The 19828-nt window shown below is 47.5% G+C and overlaps 1 protein-coding gene across 1 annotated transcript; it reads left to right on the top strand.

Annotated features, from left to right (window-relative positions):
• Nucleotides 1–9956: 9956 nt before the first annotated feature.
• Nucleotides 9957–14789, top strand: C11H3orf80 (chromosome 11 C3orf80 homolog). The gene has a single exon (XM_085634722.1). The coding sequence runs from the start codon at nt 11248–11250 to the stop codon at nt 11830–11832; it is 585 nt and encodes a 194-aa protein (XP_085490848.1). The 5' UTR covers nt 9957–11247; the 3' UTR covers nt 11833–14789.
• Nucleotides 14790–19828: the final 5039 nt, after the last annotated feature.

Below are 19828 nucleotides of genomic sequence, written 5' to 3'. Positions count from 1 at the left end.
GGTGCAGTGGCGTAGACTGGAGTAATGCAGAGTAGAGTGGAGTGGTGCAGGGTAGAGTGCAGTGGCATAGAGTGTCATAGAGTGCTGTTGTGCAGCATACATTAGAGTGGTACACAGTGCAATGGTGTAGGGTGCAGTGACATAGAATGGAGTCATGCAGAGTAGTGTGTCGTAGAGTGTAATGGCATAGAGTGCATTGGCATAGAGTGGTGCAGAGTAGAGTGGTGCAGAGTAGAGTGGAGTGGAGTGGCGACGAAGTGGCATAGAGTGCAGTGGTGCAGAGCAGAGTGGCGTAGAGTGCAGTGGTGTAGAGTAGAATGGCATAAAGAGCAGTGGAGTACAGTTGTGCAGAGTAGAATAGATTAGCATAGAGTGCAGTGACATAGAGTGCAATGGTGTGGAGTAGACTGGCATACAGTGCAGAAGAGTGCAGTGTAGTAGAGTAAAGTGTTGCAGATTAGAACATAGTGGTGTAGAGTAAAGTGATGCAGAGTTGATTGACATAGAGTGCAGTGACGAAGAGTGCATTGATTTTGAGTAAAGTGGTGCAGAGTGCATTGGAGTAGAGTGCAGTAGTTTGGAGAAGAGTGACATCGAGTAGAGTGGTGCAGAGTAGAACGGTGCATAGTTGAATGGTACAGAGAGGAGCGGCACACCATAGATTGCAGTGGGGTAGAGTGGAGTGGCACAGAGTGGCATAGGGTGGCATGGAGTACAGTGTTGTAGAGTGTAGTGGCGTAGAGTAGATTGTTTCAGAGTGGAGTAGAGTGGACTGGTGCAGGATAAAGTGGAGGGGTGCTGGGTAGAGTGCACTGGTATAGAGTATAGTGGCGTATATTGCAGTGGCATAGAGTAGAGTGGTGTAGAGTACAGTGTCATAGGATGCGGTGCTGCAGAGAAGATTAGAGTGCCTTACAGTGGATTGGCCTAGAGTGCAGGGGTGTAGAGTTCAGTGGCAGAGCAGAGTGTAGAGTGCACTGGCATACAGTGCATTGGTGCAAAGTGCAGTAAAGAGGCTTAGAGAAGAGTGGTGCAGAGTAGATGCAGTAGAGTAGAGTTCAGTGGTGGAGAGTGCAGCGTTGCAGAGTACAGTGCCGTACAGCTGAGTGGTGTAGAGTAGAGTGGCGTAGAGTGCATTGATGTAGAGTGCAGTGGCATAGAGTAGAGTGCTTCCGACTAGACTGGAGTGGCATAGAGAGCAATGGCTTAGAGTACAGTGGTGAGGAATAGAATAGAGTGGCATAGAGTGCAGTGGCGTACAGTGTTGCAGAGTACAGTATAGTAGTGCAAAGTGCAGTTTTTCTAAGTGTATTGGCATAGTGTGCAGTGACATAGAGTGCGTTGATTTTGAGTAAAATGGTGTAGAGTGCATTGGCATAGAGTGCAGTGGCATAAAGTGCAGTGGTTAAAATAGAATGGAGTAGAGTGCAGTGGTGTAGACTGGTGCAGACTCTGTTTGTTGTGTGACTGTCCCGGCCGGACCCTATACCCACCTTGTGGTCCTCTCTGCGGGGGCAACTGCTGCTGCTGTTGGGGCTTGTCCTTTCCCTCCCGCCGCCGCGAATCTTCGTGGCCTCAGCGTGGAGGCGGGGCAAGAGGCGGACTCCAATTCCCAGGCTTCCCGGACGGCGGAAGCGACGTCACCCCCTACGCGCCCGGAGGCGCCATTAAAACGGCCCTACACCCGGTGGAGCGGGTCGACTCTGTTTGTTGTGTGACTGTCCCGGCCGGACCCTATACCCACCTTGTGGTCCTCTCTGCGGGGGCAACTGCTGCTGCTGTTGGGGCTTGTCCTTTCCCTCCCGCCGCCGCGAATCTTCGTGGCCGCAGCGTGGAGGCGGGGCAAGAGGCGGACTCCAATTCCCAGGCTTCCCGGACGGCGGAAGCGACGTCACCCCCTACGCGCCCGGAGGCGCCATTAAAACGGCCCTACACCCCGCGTCGCGGGACGCGCGCGGGCGACGCCGGGCTAAGCCCGGGCAAAGGGCGGGCCCCTCTGTGGCCCTCAGGGGACTGAAGGAGACGGGACGGGCTACCCCCTAACAACTCTTTTCCGGTTGCCATTGCTGTAAGGTGATATCATTGAGTCTCGTAAGTGCCATAGGTCTGATTTGTGTGCCTTGGAAACTCTATCTCGCATCACCTCGGCACTTATATCCTATTGTATTTCTAAATAGTCGAACACCCAGCTTGAAATGTCCAAGTCTAGGAAAACCAATATGGCGACAAGATCAACGACGAGAAATAAGTCTGTGCCTGTAACTCCATTGCCTTCCCTTACAGCTATAGACTTAATGCTGCAAAAAACCATTGGAGTGGTCGCTGATGCAATTCAAAACACGGAGAGACGCCTCTCACTTACTCCTAATCTGTGTTTTCCTAATCTATCTATGCATACTTCAGTGCAAAATAACACTGCGGAGTCCATCATCAGTGTAGAGGACTCGCTATTACAGCAGTCCTTTTCAGGATTGCCAAATAGTAATAGCTGTAGAAGAAATACGTCTCCAGTCCTTCCCACTCAACCGACCAATATTGAAGGCAGCCCCCAATCCGCTTCTATTGGTGGGGCTATTCCATGTGCATTACATTCGGAAAATACATCACTGACTCCTTCAGGGGTTGTGCTTGCAGAAAGCTCCCCTCTAATCAATACCATAGATGCAGATAAATCCCCTTCCCCAAAAACAAAGAGACCACGATATGGTAGGCAAAAAACAAAATCAAAATCGATCATGAGGAAGATATATAAACCTATAGGCAAACGCAAGTCTTCAGCTAAAGATGTATGGCTCAATTTTAAAATGGCTAAACCAACAACCAGTACCTCTAACGATATTATAACAGTTGAAGAGCAAGCAGTAACGTTGTCTAATAGAAACTTGTTAAAGAACAGCAAAACCGTCGTAAATGAGACAACGCAGACTGATGAGTTGTGTGTAATTGATAGATCATATTTATTGAGATTGGAACAGATGTTTAAATCCCTACTCCAACCCCTAAATGAGAAAATTTCTAGTATAGAACAAATTTTAAAGAACTCTGATAAACTTCATCTCAAGGATCTCTCGAATTTGCCTCAAGGTAATAACATCTATTCCCAGACAGATAACCTTGACATTACGGGTTATAACATGAATTCCTCTATGCTATTGAATGCTAAGGCTCAGATTAATCCTAACCAACATACAAGTACATGTAATACTACTTCAACCCCTCCAGTTATGCCTACCACTATGATGGGAACCCCATCTGGTGGTGATGAAAGTGAATGGGCTACGGAAGGCACATCCTCCATACTACCTGACGCTCAGGTTGAGCCAGACAGGCCTATCCTTACAGTACCACTACCTCAGAATACTCGACCAGTGCAAAAGTATATGCAGCCCCAACAAAACAAGAAACCCATTCACATTAATCTCCCTCCTGAATCCCAACTTTACACCATAGTAATGATAGGTGTACCACAATTAGAAATGGGTAAAACGGAGAGATATGGTGATTTAAAGAATAAAGTTAGTCACTGGTTAACCAGTGATAGACCGCTCCCCTGCCATATTAATGGTAAGATAACAAATGTTAGGAGGGTCGACTGGGTGGGCCATAGATTTAAATCAACCGAGGGTGACTGCATTATAGTCACTTTCGCTGACACTAGAGCGGTAAGGCATATTTCTAGCTGGAAGGATAATTTGATCCATAGCTTAATTCGCACTAAGGATTTAAGCTATTTTTACCCTTCACGAAATCATAGCAATTCATATCCTAACAATGAGGATGAGGCAAACTACACTATGCATAACCCAAATTACAATGGTGCAATTCAGAGGAATCGCGAACCCTTTATTATAAAGGATCGACGTTATTTTAGAAATGATATACTAGATATGCCCAGCAAAGTTAACTTCTCAACATTTTATCCGGAGAATCAGGAGTATATAAATGCATCATATAACAATCATAACACCCCCCGATTAACATATTCTAACACCCAATATAATGTTCCTATCTCAAACAGGTACAATGCCCTCTATGAGCGTAATGGTATGGAGGGTGTCGATTGACTGTGTGATCTATCAGCTTCATCTCTGCCTATCGATTTTAAATTTAGTAACCTTGTCCATGATGAGAACCTCTCCCCCCCTTTTATTAACTTAGATAGTAGCGTCCCTACAGATTTGGTCACAGATTCTTTTCCAGCTAGCTCTGAACTTGACGGCTTGGAGCATATCAGTACAATGCAACACCAGATAGAAGCTTTTAATATCCATCCAATTCATATAGACTCAGAATCCTCTGCAGCAGTAATTGTGGGAGCTATCTGCGCTGAACAACTTGATCATACATTAGTTCCCAGCGGCATCGAGGCCGCTCCCTTTAATATGAATGCTGCTGTTTTCAATATGAATTTAGTCTCCTGGAACATAGCAGGCCTGGCTGACAAGCTAAGTGATCCAACCTGGCTCGCATTTGTTAGAAAATTTGCAATTATATGTCTCCAAGAGACCTGGATGGAAGGAAATAATGCCTTCATTGAAGGATATCAAAGCTTTCTTAGGCCAGCAGCCCCCTCAGCTAGCGGCAGAGCAAGGGGGGGTCTTGCTATCTTTGTCAATTTGGCTCTTATGTGTCATATAACCAGCCTTAAAACTGTTAATTGTAATATCCAACTGCTTGTACTGAAGCGAGGCAAACATGTTTTAACACTAGTTAATTTCTATAATGCTATAAATGACGAAGGGGAGTGTAATATATTGTCATTGAATTAACTATTGAAAGAAGGACCAGGTACATTGCCGTGTAATGCTTTAATTGTAGGAGATTTTAATGTTCATCCCTGCGGTAACCCCCGAGACACCCCTATGGGTGCCCTGGGATGTAGCAGCATGGATGGATTTCATTTCCGCCACACTAGGCAAGGGACATACTTAAATGACATGCTAAATGAAAATAATTTGCTTGTTGCCATGTCGCTGGTCCCTGAGACCAAAGTCTATGATGTCCCAACATTTAAAGGCTCTGGTTCTGGGTCGTTCATAGATTATATGTTACTATCCGCCGATCTTGCCAATCAGGCCTCCAATTTCGTGATTCAAACTAGCATCCACAGCGATCATAACCCACTTTCTATTAACTTAAGTGGGGGTGTATTTGAACAACGGAAGCACTGTGAAGATGCGGGTATATTAAAATGTATTAACGGAAAGCGTCGCTTGAAATGGCAGATGGTAAATCAAGAAAATTTTTATATAGAAATCAACCAGACATGTGGTAGGGACTTAATGGATTGTGTACTAACATGTTTGCCCCCAGAACAAATCTTGGATATTTTTGAGCGAATTGTGACAACAGTAGGGTCGCTGCTATCAGTCCCAGTAAAGGGGACGGCTAAAAATAACCCTAAATGGTTTGATAACGCATGTTCCTCGGCAAGTAATAACTTAAGAAAGGCGCTAAAAATCAAACCCAGAGACCCAGGAAATATTAAAAATCTCCGTATGATATATAAAAAAACTCTTATCAAACGGAAAAAGGAAATAAAAGCCTATACCTGGGAGCGTCTACTTGATCCCTCAGTTTTGGGTAACAGTAGCAAATTCTGGGAAATTATAAATAAGCCAATGTATGACAACCCGAGTGATACTGCATTAGGCACAAATATTTCAGAGAAAGACTGGGTTACTCATTTTAGTGCAATTTTTAAAAGCAATGACCAACAGACAGTAACTGATCTTTTAATACCTAAGGAGAACTTTTTATCTTTTACAGACAATGAAATAGAAAAGGCTATCCAAGGTCTAACTGGAAATAAGGCCCCAGGTCCAGATGGCTTGCCACCGGATCTTTTTAAATCTTGTACCTTGGTATGGGCACCTGTCCTTACCAGGGTGATAAATGCAGCTATAACCTCTGGTTGTCCAAAGTCCTGGGGACAATCAACTATAGTTCCTGTATTCAAAAAGGGCGACCGTGGTAGTCCACTATGCTACAGGCCAATATCGCTAATTAATTCTGTAGCTAAAGTAATAGGTGGTGCAATCTTGAATAGGTTATCAATATGGGCATCAGAGAATAAAATTATATCCCCTATACAATATGGCTTCAGACCTGGTCATTCTACAATAACCCAATGTCTGAATCTATATTTAATAGTGGGCAAATACACCCTGGCCCGGCAGGGAACGATTCACTTGGCCTTCATGGACCTATCGTCCGCTTTTGATTGCGTCGATAGAGGTAAACTTTGGGACATCATGTCCAAGATGGGCGTTGAGGAGAACCTAATTCATATTTTGGCTGACCTGCACTCAGACACTAGAGCTAATGTACGTTACACGCAAGATCTGAAAGTAACAAGTGACATTAGAATTAATCGGGGAGTCCATCAAGGGTGTATCCTAGCCCCATTTTTGTTCAATTTATACATTAATGAGCTAGAAGATTACCTGATAAAAACAGGAGCTGATTACCCCTATGTCGGCCGAAAAGGCGTCCCGGTTCTGCTATACGCGGACGATGCCGTCCTTATTTCTAGGACGGCAAATGGCCTCCAGTTACTTTTAAACTCATTTCAAGATTTTATGTGCTCTCGAGGCTTGAGTATTAATAACTCAAAGTCATATGTGATGAAAATAGGCCAAGGAATGCGAAAGCCTAATTTTTTATCCATAAACGGTGGAAAAATCCCAAACTCTAAAACCTTCTCTTATCTTGGTGTCCTTCTTGACAATCAATTAACTTGGGGCCCAGCTGTTGTTAAAAAGAAGGGTGAGGTAACACGAACTAATGCAGCCATACTCGGGTTCGCCAGAAAAATGGGTAATAGCCCGGTGGCTGCTTTACTTAAACTTTACCAAGCCAAAAGCGTTGCCATTGCCTGTTATGGCAGCGAGCTCTGGGGCTACAGCCAAACACAAGCCCTGGAGATTGCAGAAAATAACTTTTTAAAGAAGGTTTTGAGGCTGCCAAGGGGAACTGGAAACTTCTCGGTGCATGAGGAGTTAGGGGTACCCTTTCTAAGTGATAGATTAGCAGCAAGTCCCCTGTTATGTTGGCTGACCTCCTGGCTAAATAAAGATATACCACTCACTCATGACATCTTAAAGGAAGCCTTAACCTGGGACGGCAGGTTTAAGGTACCATGGTTGAGGTACATAAACGACCGTTTTACGGAATTAGGACGACCTGACTTGTTCTCAGCCCCAGAGACTATAACTAGAGCTGATGTATCCTTTGTGAAAAAAACATTCTTACTCACTAGGTACTTTGCCCGGGAGGAGGGTGAATTGCTGAAAGCTAGCATTAGGAAACATGCTTTACTTCAAACAACCCTAAGTATGGAACCTTATCTAACTTGGCCTATGTCCGGCTATGAGCGCTTTCTACTGATAAGGTTCCGCTTTGATTTATTCCACCTCCTGTTAGCAACTCCGAAAGGGGCACACCGAGGTCAAGTGCTCCCTGCTTGCGGCTGCGACGGGAAGTCTCCGCAAGATTTGGTGCATTTTTTATTTATTTGCCCTTATTATACAGTACCGCGGAAGTTATACCTAAAGCCTTGCTTAAAAAAACTCAATTTCATACAGATCAAACCAGCACTTTTTTACCTTCAACTTTTAGATAGTGACTGCACTTTATATATTTGCAGCTTCCTGAAACTAGCTATCATTTTCAGGAATAGTATGGAGGGTTAATTATGCTGTATCTAATATTGTACTTCTCCTTCATTTTAAACTTGTATTTTTATTTATATTTTTTAACTGGTTCGTTTTGTCTGCTGCTCTGGTTTTAAAACAGTTTCGCAACATATTTTGTCTCATATTCTTGCTGATCAAAAAAAAGGGGAACTGGAGGACTTACCTCTTTATCTGTGTAATCTTGCCCATGATTGTATTTTTATGATATGAACTTTTTAATTGTCTATTTGTGAAATTTGTTCTATGTATATATATTTGTGATATGAACTTTTATGATTGTAAAAAAATACAATCGAATAAAGATATTTGATTGATTGATTGACTGGTGCAGAGTGGAGAAGAGTGGCGTAGGGTGGAGTGGTGCACTGTAGATTACAGTGGCATAGAGTGCAGTGGTGTAGAGTAGAGTGGCATAGGGTGGTGTGGTGCAGAGTGCAGTAAAGTGGTGTAGAGTGTGGTTACATAGAGTGCAGTGGCATGGAGTAGCTTGTTTCAGATTAGAGTGAAGTGGCGTAGAGTGGAGTGGTTCAGGGTAGAGTGAAGTGGTGTAGGGTATAGGGCAGTGGAGTAGACTGGCACAAAGTGCAGGGGCATAGAGTAGAGTCCTGCAGAGTAGAGTGGCGTAGAGTGCAGTGACATAGAGTTTAGTGGTGCAGAGTAGATTAGAGTGGCATAGAGTGGATTGACATAGAGGGCATTGGCATAGAGTGGAGTGGTACAGATTAGAGTGTATTGGCATAGAATGCAGTGGCATAGAGTGCAGTGTTGCAGAGCAGAGTGGCGTAGAGTTGAGTGGAGTTGTGCAGAGTAGAGTGCAGTGATGCTGAGTGGAGAGGCATAGAAGGGAGAGGTGCGGAGTAGAGTGCAGTGAGGTAGAGTGGGGTGGAATATGCATGGTGTGGTAGTGCACTGGCCTTACAAACAACACATTATCAATTGAAATGACCATTACCTTTGCCCAGACATACAGTTTTACTGATAAAACTATACAGCGCACAAACGATAATGTGTGGAAATGTCATCACCTAGTGTATTGATTTGTTTTGATCGTTTTAAAATATTTGTTTCCACCGGATTACAGAATTTCCAAGAAAATGTGCTTCATTTGTGCTTTCCTTATTCGAAAAGATACTGCAATTTCGCCACAGTTCATTAACAGACGTATACATTTTGTTGTGTGCTAGAAAACAGTAACATGGTACAGCCTTCCTCCAGCTCACCCCCAGTTCCCAGCATGATTGTCATATAAATCCTCTCACTTTGAAGTCAGAGAAAAAAAAGTAAACACCAAGCTCCCTTAGAAGACAGAGCTTGACATTGTGCCTTTGTCTCTGAATGCACAGCAAGTGTGACAAGATAAAAAGAAGATTTAAAGGCCTGTTTACAGAAAGGAGCACTGGTGGAAGAACACAAGGGCCCTTGTAAACCGGTTATGCTCAACAGAAGGCGTAAACTCAAGCTGCACAGCCTAAAACAAATAAAGCCAGAAAATAGAAAGCAAGCAACTGTGAGTTACTAACACCAAAGCCAATGATAAGCAATGCTAGCGGAATGCAATCCCAGGGAAGCTTTCTGAATGTCTCAAAGATGCCTTTAGCAAACCTGTCTGGTAGGCTCCGACCTACAAATTAAAGTGACCTTGTGTATTGTTAGGAATGTGATGAGAACGCCTCAAGGCCTCAAGGAACCAGAATGCACTGGGTCCCAGCTGGAAACATTCTTTGGAATGAATACTGACGCCTCCTTGTCTGTGCATTCAGATACACTGGCTTTTTAACTAACCTCACTTTGCGCGCTGAGCTCTTTTACCTCTGACTTACAATGTTAAAAGCAAAACTACAAATCCCAAAATGCAATGTTCTGTTGCCTAGGAATCAGGAAACGGCCGGTGTCACTTATGACATGGGGCCACTTGGCAGCTGTGAATGTAATCAGCTGCCTGTGTTTTGCATCGGCATTATTTCACAGTTATAAAGCATCCATTCGGATTCATTTAGAAAAGCGATCTCCAAAAATAGAGAACGAAAGAGTAAAGCGAAAGAGTGAAAGAAATAGAGTGTTGTGTCGGAAAATGAACATTTTTAGAAGGTTAATCAATAGGTTAATCAATAAAACCGCGAGAGGAACGGGCGAGTAGGTGAAACTTCGACTGGTATGTCCCAGACCTCCCCCCTCCCCATGTTTCAGCCGAGGCTCCTGTTTCATGGCTCTGGATGGGGCAGTTGCCCCGTGGCTGTGTAGTGCTGCGGTAGCCAATACTGGGATGCAGAGTGATTGGAGCATTAACCCCTGCGTGCCCGCGCAGGGCAGCTGGGAGCCCGCGAACGTTTCCCATGAGCCAGCTGCGGCTGGGCTGCCTGTCACAGATGCTGCGTGAGCTCCGGCAGGGTTCAGAACCGGTGAGGGTCGCTTCGGGGCTGAGAGGTGCCCGGTGCTCGGGGGTGGCAGCAGCAGCACTAGGAGAACTCCTGACCTGCCCAGCAGCCGGGTCTGTGCCCTACAGAGGGTGCCAGGCTGCAGGTAGTACGGCCGGACGAGTGCCGCAGCATTGCCACTTGCAGCCAGGGGGCAGAGATTTACATTCGACTTCACCAGCGCGAGTGGACAAACTCCTGTGCTACGGCGGGGACACCAGCCTGGCAGGGCGGCAGGGCACGTGCAGAGCGGGTCGTGGACTTCCAAGACTCCGGGCTGAGCAGTAGGGGGTAAAGCGGTGGGTACCTGGGAGTGAAGCTGCCGGGATCTGAAATTACAGGAGGTGTGCGGTGCAGGGCGTCAGGCAGAAGAAAAGCACGGGACAGCAGGGCCCCCAGGCTGCAGGAGAGTGAGCTGAACGCAGCAGCAGGGTGAGGGGTCACAGGGGGTGCAACACTGCAGGGAAGTACACCATGCGTGGGGTGCCAGAGTGAAGGGGTGTTTGAGGCGGAAGGAGGGTCAGGTTGCATGAGGGTGTGAGGCTGCAAGGGTCCAGGAAGACGGTTGGGATAGGGTGCAGGCGGTTCAAACTGAGCGGGGTAGTGAAAAAGTAACTGGGGCTTCAAAGGGGTGCCAGGGGGCGCACACTGAAGCAGGGTGTGAAGCTGCACGGGTGCAGAGGTTTCCAGACTGTAGGGTGTTGTAGGCATACGGGGAGGGTGGGACGCTGCGGGTCCTTATGGTGACAGGTTCCTCGGTAGTGAGGCTGCAAGAGGTAGTGACGCTGCAGGGGTGCCAGGGAGCAGGAGGGCACACACCGAAGCAGGGTGTGAAGCTGTACATTTGAGAGGTTTCCAGGCCGTAGGGTGCTGTAGGTATATCTTAGGTGAAACGTTGCGGGATCCTTGGGGTGGTGACAGGTTCCTGGGTTGTGAGGCTGCAAGAGGTCGGGACGCTGCGGGGGTGCCAGGCTCCAGAGGGTGGGAACTCACAGGGCTGTTGCAAGGGAGTTGACTCTGCAGGAGGTGTAAGCCTTCAGGGGCGGGGTTCTGCATGTAGGGCCATCGCCTCCAGGCTGCTGCTGGTGTCCCTCTACCGGGGAGGAGCACATGCCCCTGCGGGCCGTGCCGCCCCCATGCCCGCCGCCCGTGCCTTGGCCACCCTGGTGCTCTGCGGCCTGCTGAGGCTGTGCCGGGGCAGCTGGAGCTGCGGGGAGCTGAGCTGCGCAGAGAAGGAAGGCTGCTGCGTTTTTGGCAACTCCACCTACACGGAGATCAAGTGCTGCCAGCTGCCCTTCCACACTTTCCTGGACAACGTGGGCTGGTTCGTGCGCAAGCTCTCCGGGCTGCTCATCCTGCTGGTGCTGTTCGCCATCGGCTACTTCCTGCAGCGCATCATCTGCCCCAGCCCGCGCAGGCCGCCCGGGGGGCGCAGCCAGCGCCCGGCGCGCACCGACCCGGAGGGCCCGGCCGCCCTGAACCCGGACACCCGCGAGGGCTCGCAGGACTCGCTGCTGGACAGCGGCCGGCTGCTGCCGCCCGAGCACGAGCTGCACATCATCTCGCCCGTCTTCCTGCAGCTGCCCAGCTACGAGGAGGTCAAGTACCTGCCCACCTACGAGGAGAGCATGGGCGGGCACAGCCCGGTCATCGTGCTGCCTGTGTCTGCCATCCCGGCCCTGCCTGTGCGGGAGCAGGAGGGGGCCCGGGGCCCCAGGTGAGCTGAAAGACAGGAGGGGGCCCGGGGCCCCAGGGGAGCTGTAAGCGAGGAGCAGGAAGGGTCCCGGGCCCCAGGTGAGCTGGATGCCAGAAGCAGGAGGGGCCCCCGGGGCCCCAGATGAACTGGAAGCCACACGTGTCTTAGGTGCCACACACGCTGACCTTGTGAGCGTCAGCTGGGACCATTGCTCCAGGAAAGCAGGGCTATGGGGGCCCAGGACACGGGGAGCCGGAGGGGGTGCTCCTCCTCAATGGCTCAGGAGCCGGCTGCTATACCCGAATTTGGCCTTGGCCCCTGGAAGGAGGACAGAAGGGGTGCCGTGCTGCTGAGGAGAGGGAGTGGTAGCAATTCAGTGGCCATGGTCCAGGGAGAGCAGGACCTCAGGAGGCTCTGGGCCCCAAGTACGCAGGGGGTGGCCGACGTCTCGTGCCAGGAGGCAAGCGCACAAGCAGTGGTCCCCGGCCAGAGGAGAGTGAGTGGGTCCGAGTGAGCACAGTGGACCAGATGTGACTCCGGGGTGCGGACCAGACGTGACCCAGCGGTGCATGAGACCTGGGGTGAACAGGAGGGGTGCACTTGAAGAGTTGCACCTGCTGCTAGCATCTGCAGCCAGAGGCTCCCAGCCAGGGATGTCTCCTTCCGCGAAGTGACCCACTCAATGTGGCTCCATTGACTTCACACATAACTGGATCAAGGCTGCTGTGCGTCTGGGGCTCGGAACAGACAGACGTGTGTCCACTCAACGGCTACGTGCAGATTTTTTCGCACACATTTTAACCTTTTTTCTGCTTGGAATATATGCGCCTGCACGCTGACCTCTTGCCTGATTGCTAGCCATTTGACTACAGAAAGCCAAGTTGCTTCGTTTCGCAGCTTCCCTTGCCCTTTCACTACCACCACACCCCCTGGAGTAACTCCTCACTCGCCCCCGTGACCCCTTCCAAACACCACAAATACTCACAGGCGTAGCGCTGGCCCCTACAGCGCAGAGGGGACCAACCCTTCGAGGACCACATTCAGCCCAAAGTTAATGAATATTTGTGACGTGTGGACGACTGAGGCCCCCACCCCCCTTCACATTTTGCGGGTGGAGGGCAGTAGTTTGCGTCACGCAACTGAAATCACTTCCTCCAGCCACCATCAACCTCAGGTACCTATTGTCTCCTCCCTTCGACCCATCAGTGACAACGACCCCCCCCCCCCCCCATTTCACATTCACAGCCCCTACACACTATATGCGGACCAATCACCGAGGACGGCTGAGTTCGCATGGCTGTCATAACACGGGCTGCACTGCGGGTCACATACTCTAAAGATACACATTTTAAATCATATTTGCATGGAAGCACCACATACTCTAGTTTTGACGTGTATTTTTTTTGCACTTTAGTCGAGATCCTGGAAACTGTTTGCCACAATTATCTATTAAAGTATCACACACATTTCTGAGGACGTCTAACAGAAGGCCCAAGTTTCCATTCCTTGTATAAAGGTCCCGATTTCTTCGCATCTCCAGTTCCCCTTGTTAGCCATACATCACCCAGCCCATAACCCATGCATGGGCAGGTACTTCTGTCACCTGAGGTACCGACCTTTTTAATAAAAGCTATACATTGATGTCCACTGAGCTGTGAACAGTGATGCGGCGCAGTCCCCGCAGACCCAAGGACAGTGTCCCCTGTTTCTGGCTTTCCATTTCAAGCTCAGTCCTTCAGAAAAATAGGGGCATTTTATGTGCTTGCCATTGGTTTGACTAGGGCCCCGCAATTCCGCAGGATGTATGACTTACAGCGCCCCCTGGTGTCCCCTCCAAAGCACAACACCTCTGTGGGTCCTTTTGTAGTTTATTGCCCCCCCCCCCCTCCTGCCCCCCGCTGCCCGAACTGACTGAAATAGGAACCAATTGCACAGGACATTTAGCGCGTGCCCCAGAGAGGGCGACAGCCGCTCCCGGTGCACTCTGGGAAACCGGAGGCTATCTACATCCGGCAATAATTAAAACTGCTAGAGAGCTTTACATGTCGCAAACGCTTTTCCTCCCGGAACTGCTTGTGGACTAGCCCGCTTGCGGAATATTTTCTCTGTCCTTTCAAGACAATGGATTGAGTCCCAAATGCTTTTTGATTGGAGAGAGGCTGTCTTCCTCCGCAGATAGGACCTCGGAGAAGAGGGCCAGCAGGATGTATAGACCAGACCTCATGCCAACACTTAGTGCCTGCTAACCTGTTAACTGTTCACTGTGTACCGTGTGGCTGCCCCAAAGACTGCCCCCCCGAAGACTACCACAAGGGGCTGTGGCATCTCCCAAAGTCTGCCCCCAAAGGGCTATGGTTACCCCCAAAGACTGCCCCCGACGGGCCCTGGCTGCCCCCCAAAGACTGACAAAAGGGGATGTGGCATCTCCCAAAGTCTGCCCCCAAAGGGCTATGGTTACGCCCCAAAACTGCCCCCAACGAGCTGTTGCTGCCCCAAAGAATTTTCTTTTCATTTTCACAGACTCGATGCCCCAGAGCCTTTCTCAAGCCTTGACGCAAGAACAACTCTGACTTGTTTATTCCATAAGCACATATGCATCAAAATTCAACCAAAGAAATCTGGAAAAGCAACCAAAATAGCCGGAAGATTGTCACCTCCGCCGACCCGTCCTCGCCCTGCTCTCCAAATATTGGAATCCATGTTCGTGCTTCTGTACACTGTATGCACCAAGACTCCAGAAGCTTTTTTCTTTCTTCAAAAAGGAATCTACTGTGAACCCAAATATAACTTTTTTTAAATTGAAACGTTTTATACTATTATTTCAAAATTTAGAGTGTATTTATTGTGTTGGTGGTATTTATGTAGTGCAGACCGGATTGTGAGGGCAGAAAATAACAGAACTCTTTGCACAGAAATGTGAGTTACTTGTTGGTCATGCGACAGCCCGAATGGGGATTTACACTACTAGAAGGACCACTGAAATTATGCAGCGGGTGAGTACCAAATTATGCTGCAGATTTAACCAAATTACGCAGCAACAAAAGGTAAATTATGCGCCGTAATGTGATAGTATTTTTTCATTATTTTTAAATTTTTACACGTTAACACTGTCTGGTCGAAAGTTTAATCTCATTAGTTTACTAGTACCAGCTTAACACACACGTACAGCAAGAACAAACCTATAGGTAACGGTTGAGATTGACTTACTCCTGCGTCACAATGTGTGTTGCTGCGTTTTTAGAAACTTTTGATCCATTTGAGCTAGAAACATTATTTTGGGTAAAATCTGTAGTTTATACATGCGGTAATGGATTATGTGGCAGATGCAGCGCATTTATAATTATGCATAAAATGCTGCAACTGCAAAATCACATAATTCCAGTGACCTACATCATGAGCAAACTGGGTATTAACTCAGTAGGGATAATGCCAGATATCGTCCTACCAAAATCTCATGGGCATATATACAAAAGAAGTGACGAAGCGCGGCGTTAGCCTTGCTGGCTTAACACCGCGCTCCACCACTTCTGAAACGCAGGGCTGTACCGTATTTACAAGGGTGCAGTGCAGCCCTACATTTCCCCCTGCTCTGGCGTTAAATTTAGCAGCCTAGCACCAACCCTGCCACTCTTGCACCATAGTGTAAGGGTGTCTGCGTTGAGGGGAAGGATTGTTTATGTGCCAGAAAGTGTCCCTTCCTGCATGTAAACAATCTGAAATGGTGCTCTGCTGTTTGTACGTGTGCTGCACAACGCAGCACACATAGAAACAGCAAAAACGAGCAGAAATAGCATTTCTCTCCGTTTCACCAGGGTAAGACCAGGTTTTCCCTGGTCTTAATTTTGGCGCTGCCCTATATTTACGCCAACCTTGTAAAATAGGACAGCGTCAAAATCAAAGGCTGTTGCAGTGGAACGCACACCGCAACACCCATTGCCCTCCCCTTTCCTGCTAATTATAGCGTGAAAAGGTGCCTTATTTACAAGGCAGCATCAAGCCACGTAAAGTGGCTTAACGCTGCCTTGTAAATAAGGTGAAGCCCTTATCGCCACCACAGTGTCACTAAAAGTGACGTTCCTGTGGCGATTGGGGCTTGTAAATATGCCCCACCGTTTTTAATATCGACCTGCTCTTATATATTGGCTTCCAAAATATCACCAAGAAAAGACAAAGTGGAATTTAGTAGAGTAAATCTATACTTCCGTTTGTTTCCTTCCCTCGAAAAAATGGTGGTAGTGAATACTGTGGAATCGTTCTACGTGTAGGTCGAACATAATAACTTTGATAGATTAATATACAACCTGCCGTATTGTCCCGCTGCAATAAGGTATCTGAGGTCAGCCTGATGCAGGTCTAGGACCAGTCACACTGCTGGTGTTCACATTCCACCCAGGGCCTAATTTGAAAAAATAAAAAAAAATATGTTAAGGCCCCAAAGTTCTTCAGAGCCCACAACCAACCACTGCCGAATGTAGTTGTAGTCGAATACCACAGCTGCCTAGTGTTGAGTCAACCTTATGCATCTTTATTCTGCCACTTTACACTTCCTGTCTCCTTGTCTCCCTCTTGCAGGATGCATTTAATCCCACCTGTCTCCCTTTGTCACTATTTTCCAATCTATCTCTCTCTCTCTCTCTCTCTCTCTCTCTCTCTCTCTCTCTCTCTCTCTCTCTCTCTCACCCTTCTACTTTCTCTATTTTCTGGCAGTGCTTCTCTTGCTCTGAGTTAAAGTCTGATGATGAAAAGTAAGCTCTGTTAGGCAAAAATGAGTGCAGATGCCCCCCCCCCTTGCAACCACCAGCTCAAATACACCACTGATTCCTCCTCATAAACAACACTAAAGTTAAATGGGCCTCATTTATAAGCCCCTTGCGCCGCCGGTGCATCACTTTTTGTGACGTTCCGTGGCGCAGGAGCCTGCTCCATACTTACGAGGCAGCACTGAGCCACTTATTTTGGCTTAATGCTGCCTCGTAAATATTGTTCCCTTTAACACAGTTTTTTGTGCGTGAAAGGGGCGTGCAATGGGTGTTGCTGGGGGCGTTTCCAGCAACATCCATGATTTTTTGACACTGTCTCAGATTTACGAGGAATCGTAAATCTTTGGCAGCGCCAAAAACTTACGCCTTCCTAGGGGAGGGGTAAAGGAGGCACAACGAGTAGAAATATCTTTATTCCTCCTTGTTTTTCCTTTTTCTATGTGTGATTCATTCTGCAGCACACATAGAAAGAGGAAAAAGCCTCTTGTGATTGTTTTGTGCAGGAAGATTTCCCTTCCTGCACAAAAAAGAATCATCCCTGCAATGCAGCCACCCTTGCACCATGGTACAAAGTTTCCTGCATTGGCGCACGGCAGCCCATTGCGCCCCGGCGCAGGGGAAAAGGACAGGAATGCGCTATATCTGATAGATACAATGCATTCCTGCCCTTTTCATTTGCTGTAGGGTAGCCATGCAGAAAGACCTGCGGCGCTGCCCTACGGAAAAACCTCGTAAATTAGGCCCAAATGTGTTTTAAAACGGTGATGTTTAGGACACATTTTCTGCTGCAACTCCAACCTCCCACTCATCACAGGGAATGATCAGAGCATCCCAGGCTGCCGCTGTTCTGCCCCAGTTTAAGGGCATATACTTAATAACACATAGGGCTACATTTGTGTGGTGGATTAAGGGGAAAGTGGTCAAGGGAAGGGGGGATTGAGTGTGGTTGAAGGGTGGAGATAATGGTTAATGACATTTGTTACCAGCAGGAGCCAGGTGAAAAAGTAGATGTTGAGTTTCTTCTTAATTTAGTAATTTTTAAGTGCTGTATTTCTCCTTCCATTTACTTCAGACCTATTAAAGTCTTGGAAACAAAGTCAGGTCTGGTCACTGGTGTGGGTCATTAGAGTATGGCCAGTTAGACAGCACATTAGCCAAGCTTCTTCTCACTTAACCCCTCCAGGTGGATATAGTCAGTTGTAGGAGAATTTGAAGAGCTCAGTTTTCGGCAGTTTTCTAAACCGCACATAGCTCAATTTTGACTTCATGGCATTCTGTAGCTTAGGGCTTTAAACTCCTAAATAGCAACCTCCATGTTGAAGCTATTTGAAGGGTCGCTGGGTGGTAAAGCCTGGTCTGGTGTAGAGGCTGTGATCGGCATCATGGTCACATGTTCAAATCCTGGCGGGTCCAGTTAGCCTTTAATCCATCTGAGGTTGATAAAATGCGTACCATTGAGTTGGGTAACAAGAAACATCTGTTATTCAGCCCCAAGATGCCTAGGGTGAGCGTGTGCTTTACCAATACACATGTTCTGTGAAGTGAGCTGAGTGGAGACTTCTTTGGTGCGTCTTGGGAATAGGGGCTACCTCATGCAGATAGTTTGAAACTTGGCGTAATATTTCTTGTGGACGATGCAGAAGACCTAATCCTAGCTTCCTTGTTAACGGTTACAGAGGTGAGAAGAACGTTTGAGAGTTGTGAGTAGTGCACTTCGTATTGCTGTAGGATTACAGTTCATTCGTCTTCAAAGGTCTCAGTACTCAGATCACAAGGGTCAAGAGCTTGGGTACTCTCAAACATTTTCCCAGGGGACCCAAATTTGGTCTGGGATGTGACCGACTGTCGCATTAATGCCAGCAGGGTGGCGATCTGGGGGAGGTGGGGCGGGGAAGAGTCGGTAAGATGGGTGTAGAGGAAGCGAAGCATGTACATCTAGTGACTGAATTCCACAATTTGAAACCAGAAAACCTGGGATCAATCCCAGTTTCCCCACTGTACCAAATTGTGTGATCCTAGGCAAATATTTTATTTCACTTTCCATGCTTTTGCTTTTATTATCACATATAAGAGGACCTCGAAATACATGACATCAGGATATGCGCTGTACAAAAACTTCTCCTGTGTTTGATTTAATAAGCTATAATGTTGTTCATGTATAATAGCAATCCTGGCCACCCAAAGGGTGCACATAACACCTAACTTGCCTCTTAGTTCACTATTGGCATTGTTGTCAGTGTGGGGGAAAGAATGAACGTTTCAAAATTCATATCTGAAAACTATCTCTTAAAAAATATTTCTCAATGCACTGATTTAATCTGATATACTAATGTGAAATGGTTCTGCATGTTATTGAAATCCACCTTTTGAATTTTGAAAAGACATTATAATATTTTACACGTTTGCTGCGAGACGGCTTTGAAAATTAAGATGTTCCTAGAGTTAAGTGGTGCAGGACACCCTACCTAATTCTTTTCTTTAACTTTAATTAACCTTCAAATAAATGCTTACCTGTTTATTTAACATCTTTTTAATGTTAGTGCTGAGCTGAGTAAACAGCAACCCAGTGCTGCTTTTGATCAGGGGGTCAGATGTACACGCCAGAGGGGCCGCATGCGGCCCAAGGCCATATTTTGAGTATCATAGGTCTAGAAGGTGAGATAAGTGTGTCTCTAGATGTGAAGACATGCTAGCCCAGTCTCTCAATCCTGCACCCATCTTGTGACCCTCCCACTGCCATGGCCCACCGCTTGTCACATTTTATGGCCTCCCTTCACATAGTCACTCGGTGAGGAGACTATATAACTCGGTGTGCACTCCTTTTAATTAAAACATATGCAATGAGCGGATTTCAGCTTAATATTTGGAGGCGTTGTGCAGCCGATGTCCATTCCAGCGTGTGAAGCCTCCCCAGGACATCGGTGAGGTAAAGTGCCTCAGGCTGTGCACAGCACAAAGTCCTGGTCCCCTTCAAGGCGCTCCCTCCACATATGGTGAAAAATGTTCAGAAGTTGGAAGATCTGCATCATGCCAGCTTCGATTTAATATTTTTCAGAAACCGATCATGCCATATTATAGCCTTATAGCCCGCCGTAGCGGGCTATACCGGCTGTTAATGGCCCGCTGCAGCGTTAAAGGCCCGAGCCGAAGGCGATGGACTTTAACAACAGCAGCGGGCCATTAACAGCGGTATAGCCCTGCTACGAAGGGCTATAAGGCTATTAGAACATTCTGCCACTAGAGGGCAGAATGTTCTACCAA

Source organism: Triturus cristatus, chromosome 11 (assembly GCF_964204655.1).
Source record: "Triturus cristatus chromosome 11, aTriCri1.1, whole genome shotgun sequence".
NCBI classification, from domain to species: domain Eukaryota; kingdom Metazoa; phylum Chordata; class Amphibia; order Caudata; family Salamandridae; genus Triturus; species Triturus cristatus.
The sequence above is the reverse complement of the archived record's forward strand: the minus strand, read 5'-3'. Positions and strand labels throughout refer to the sequence as shown.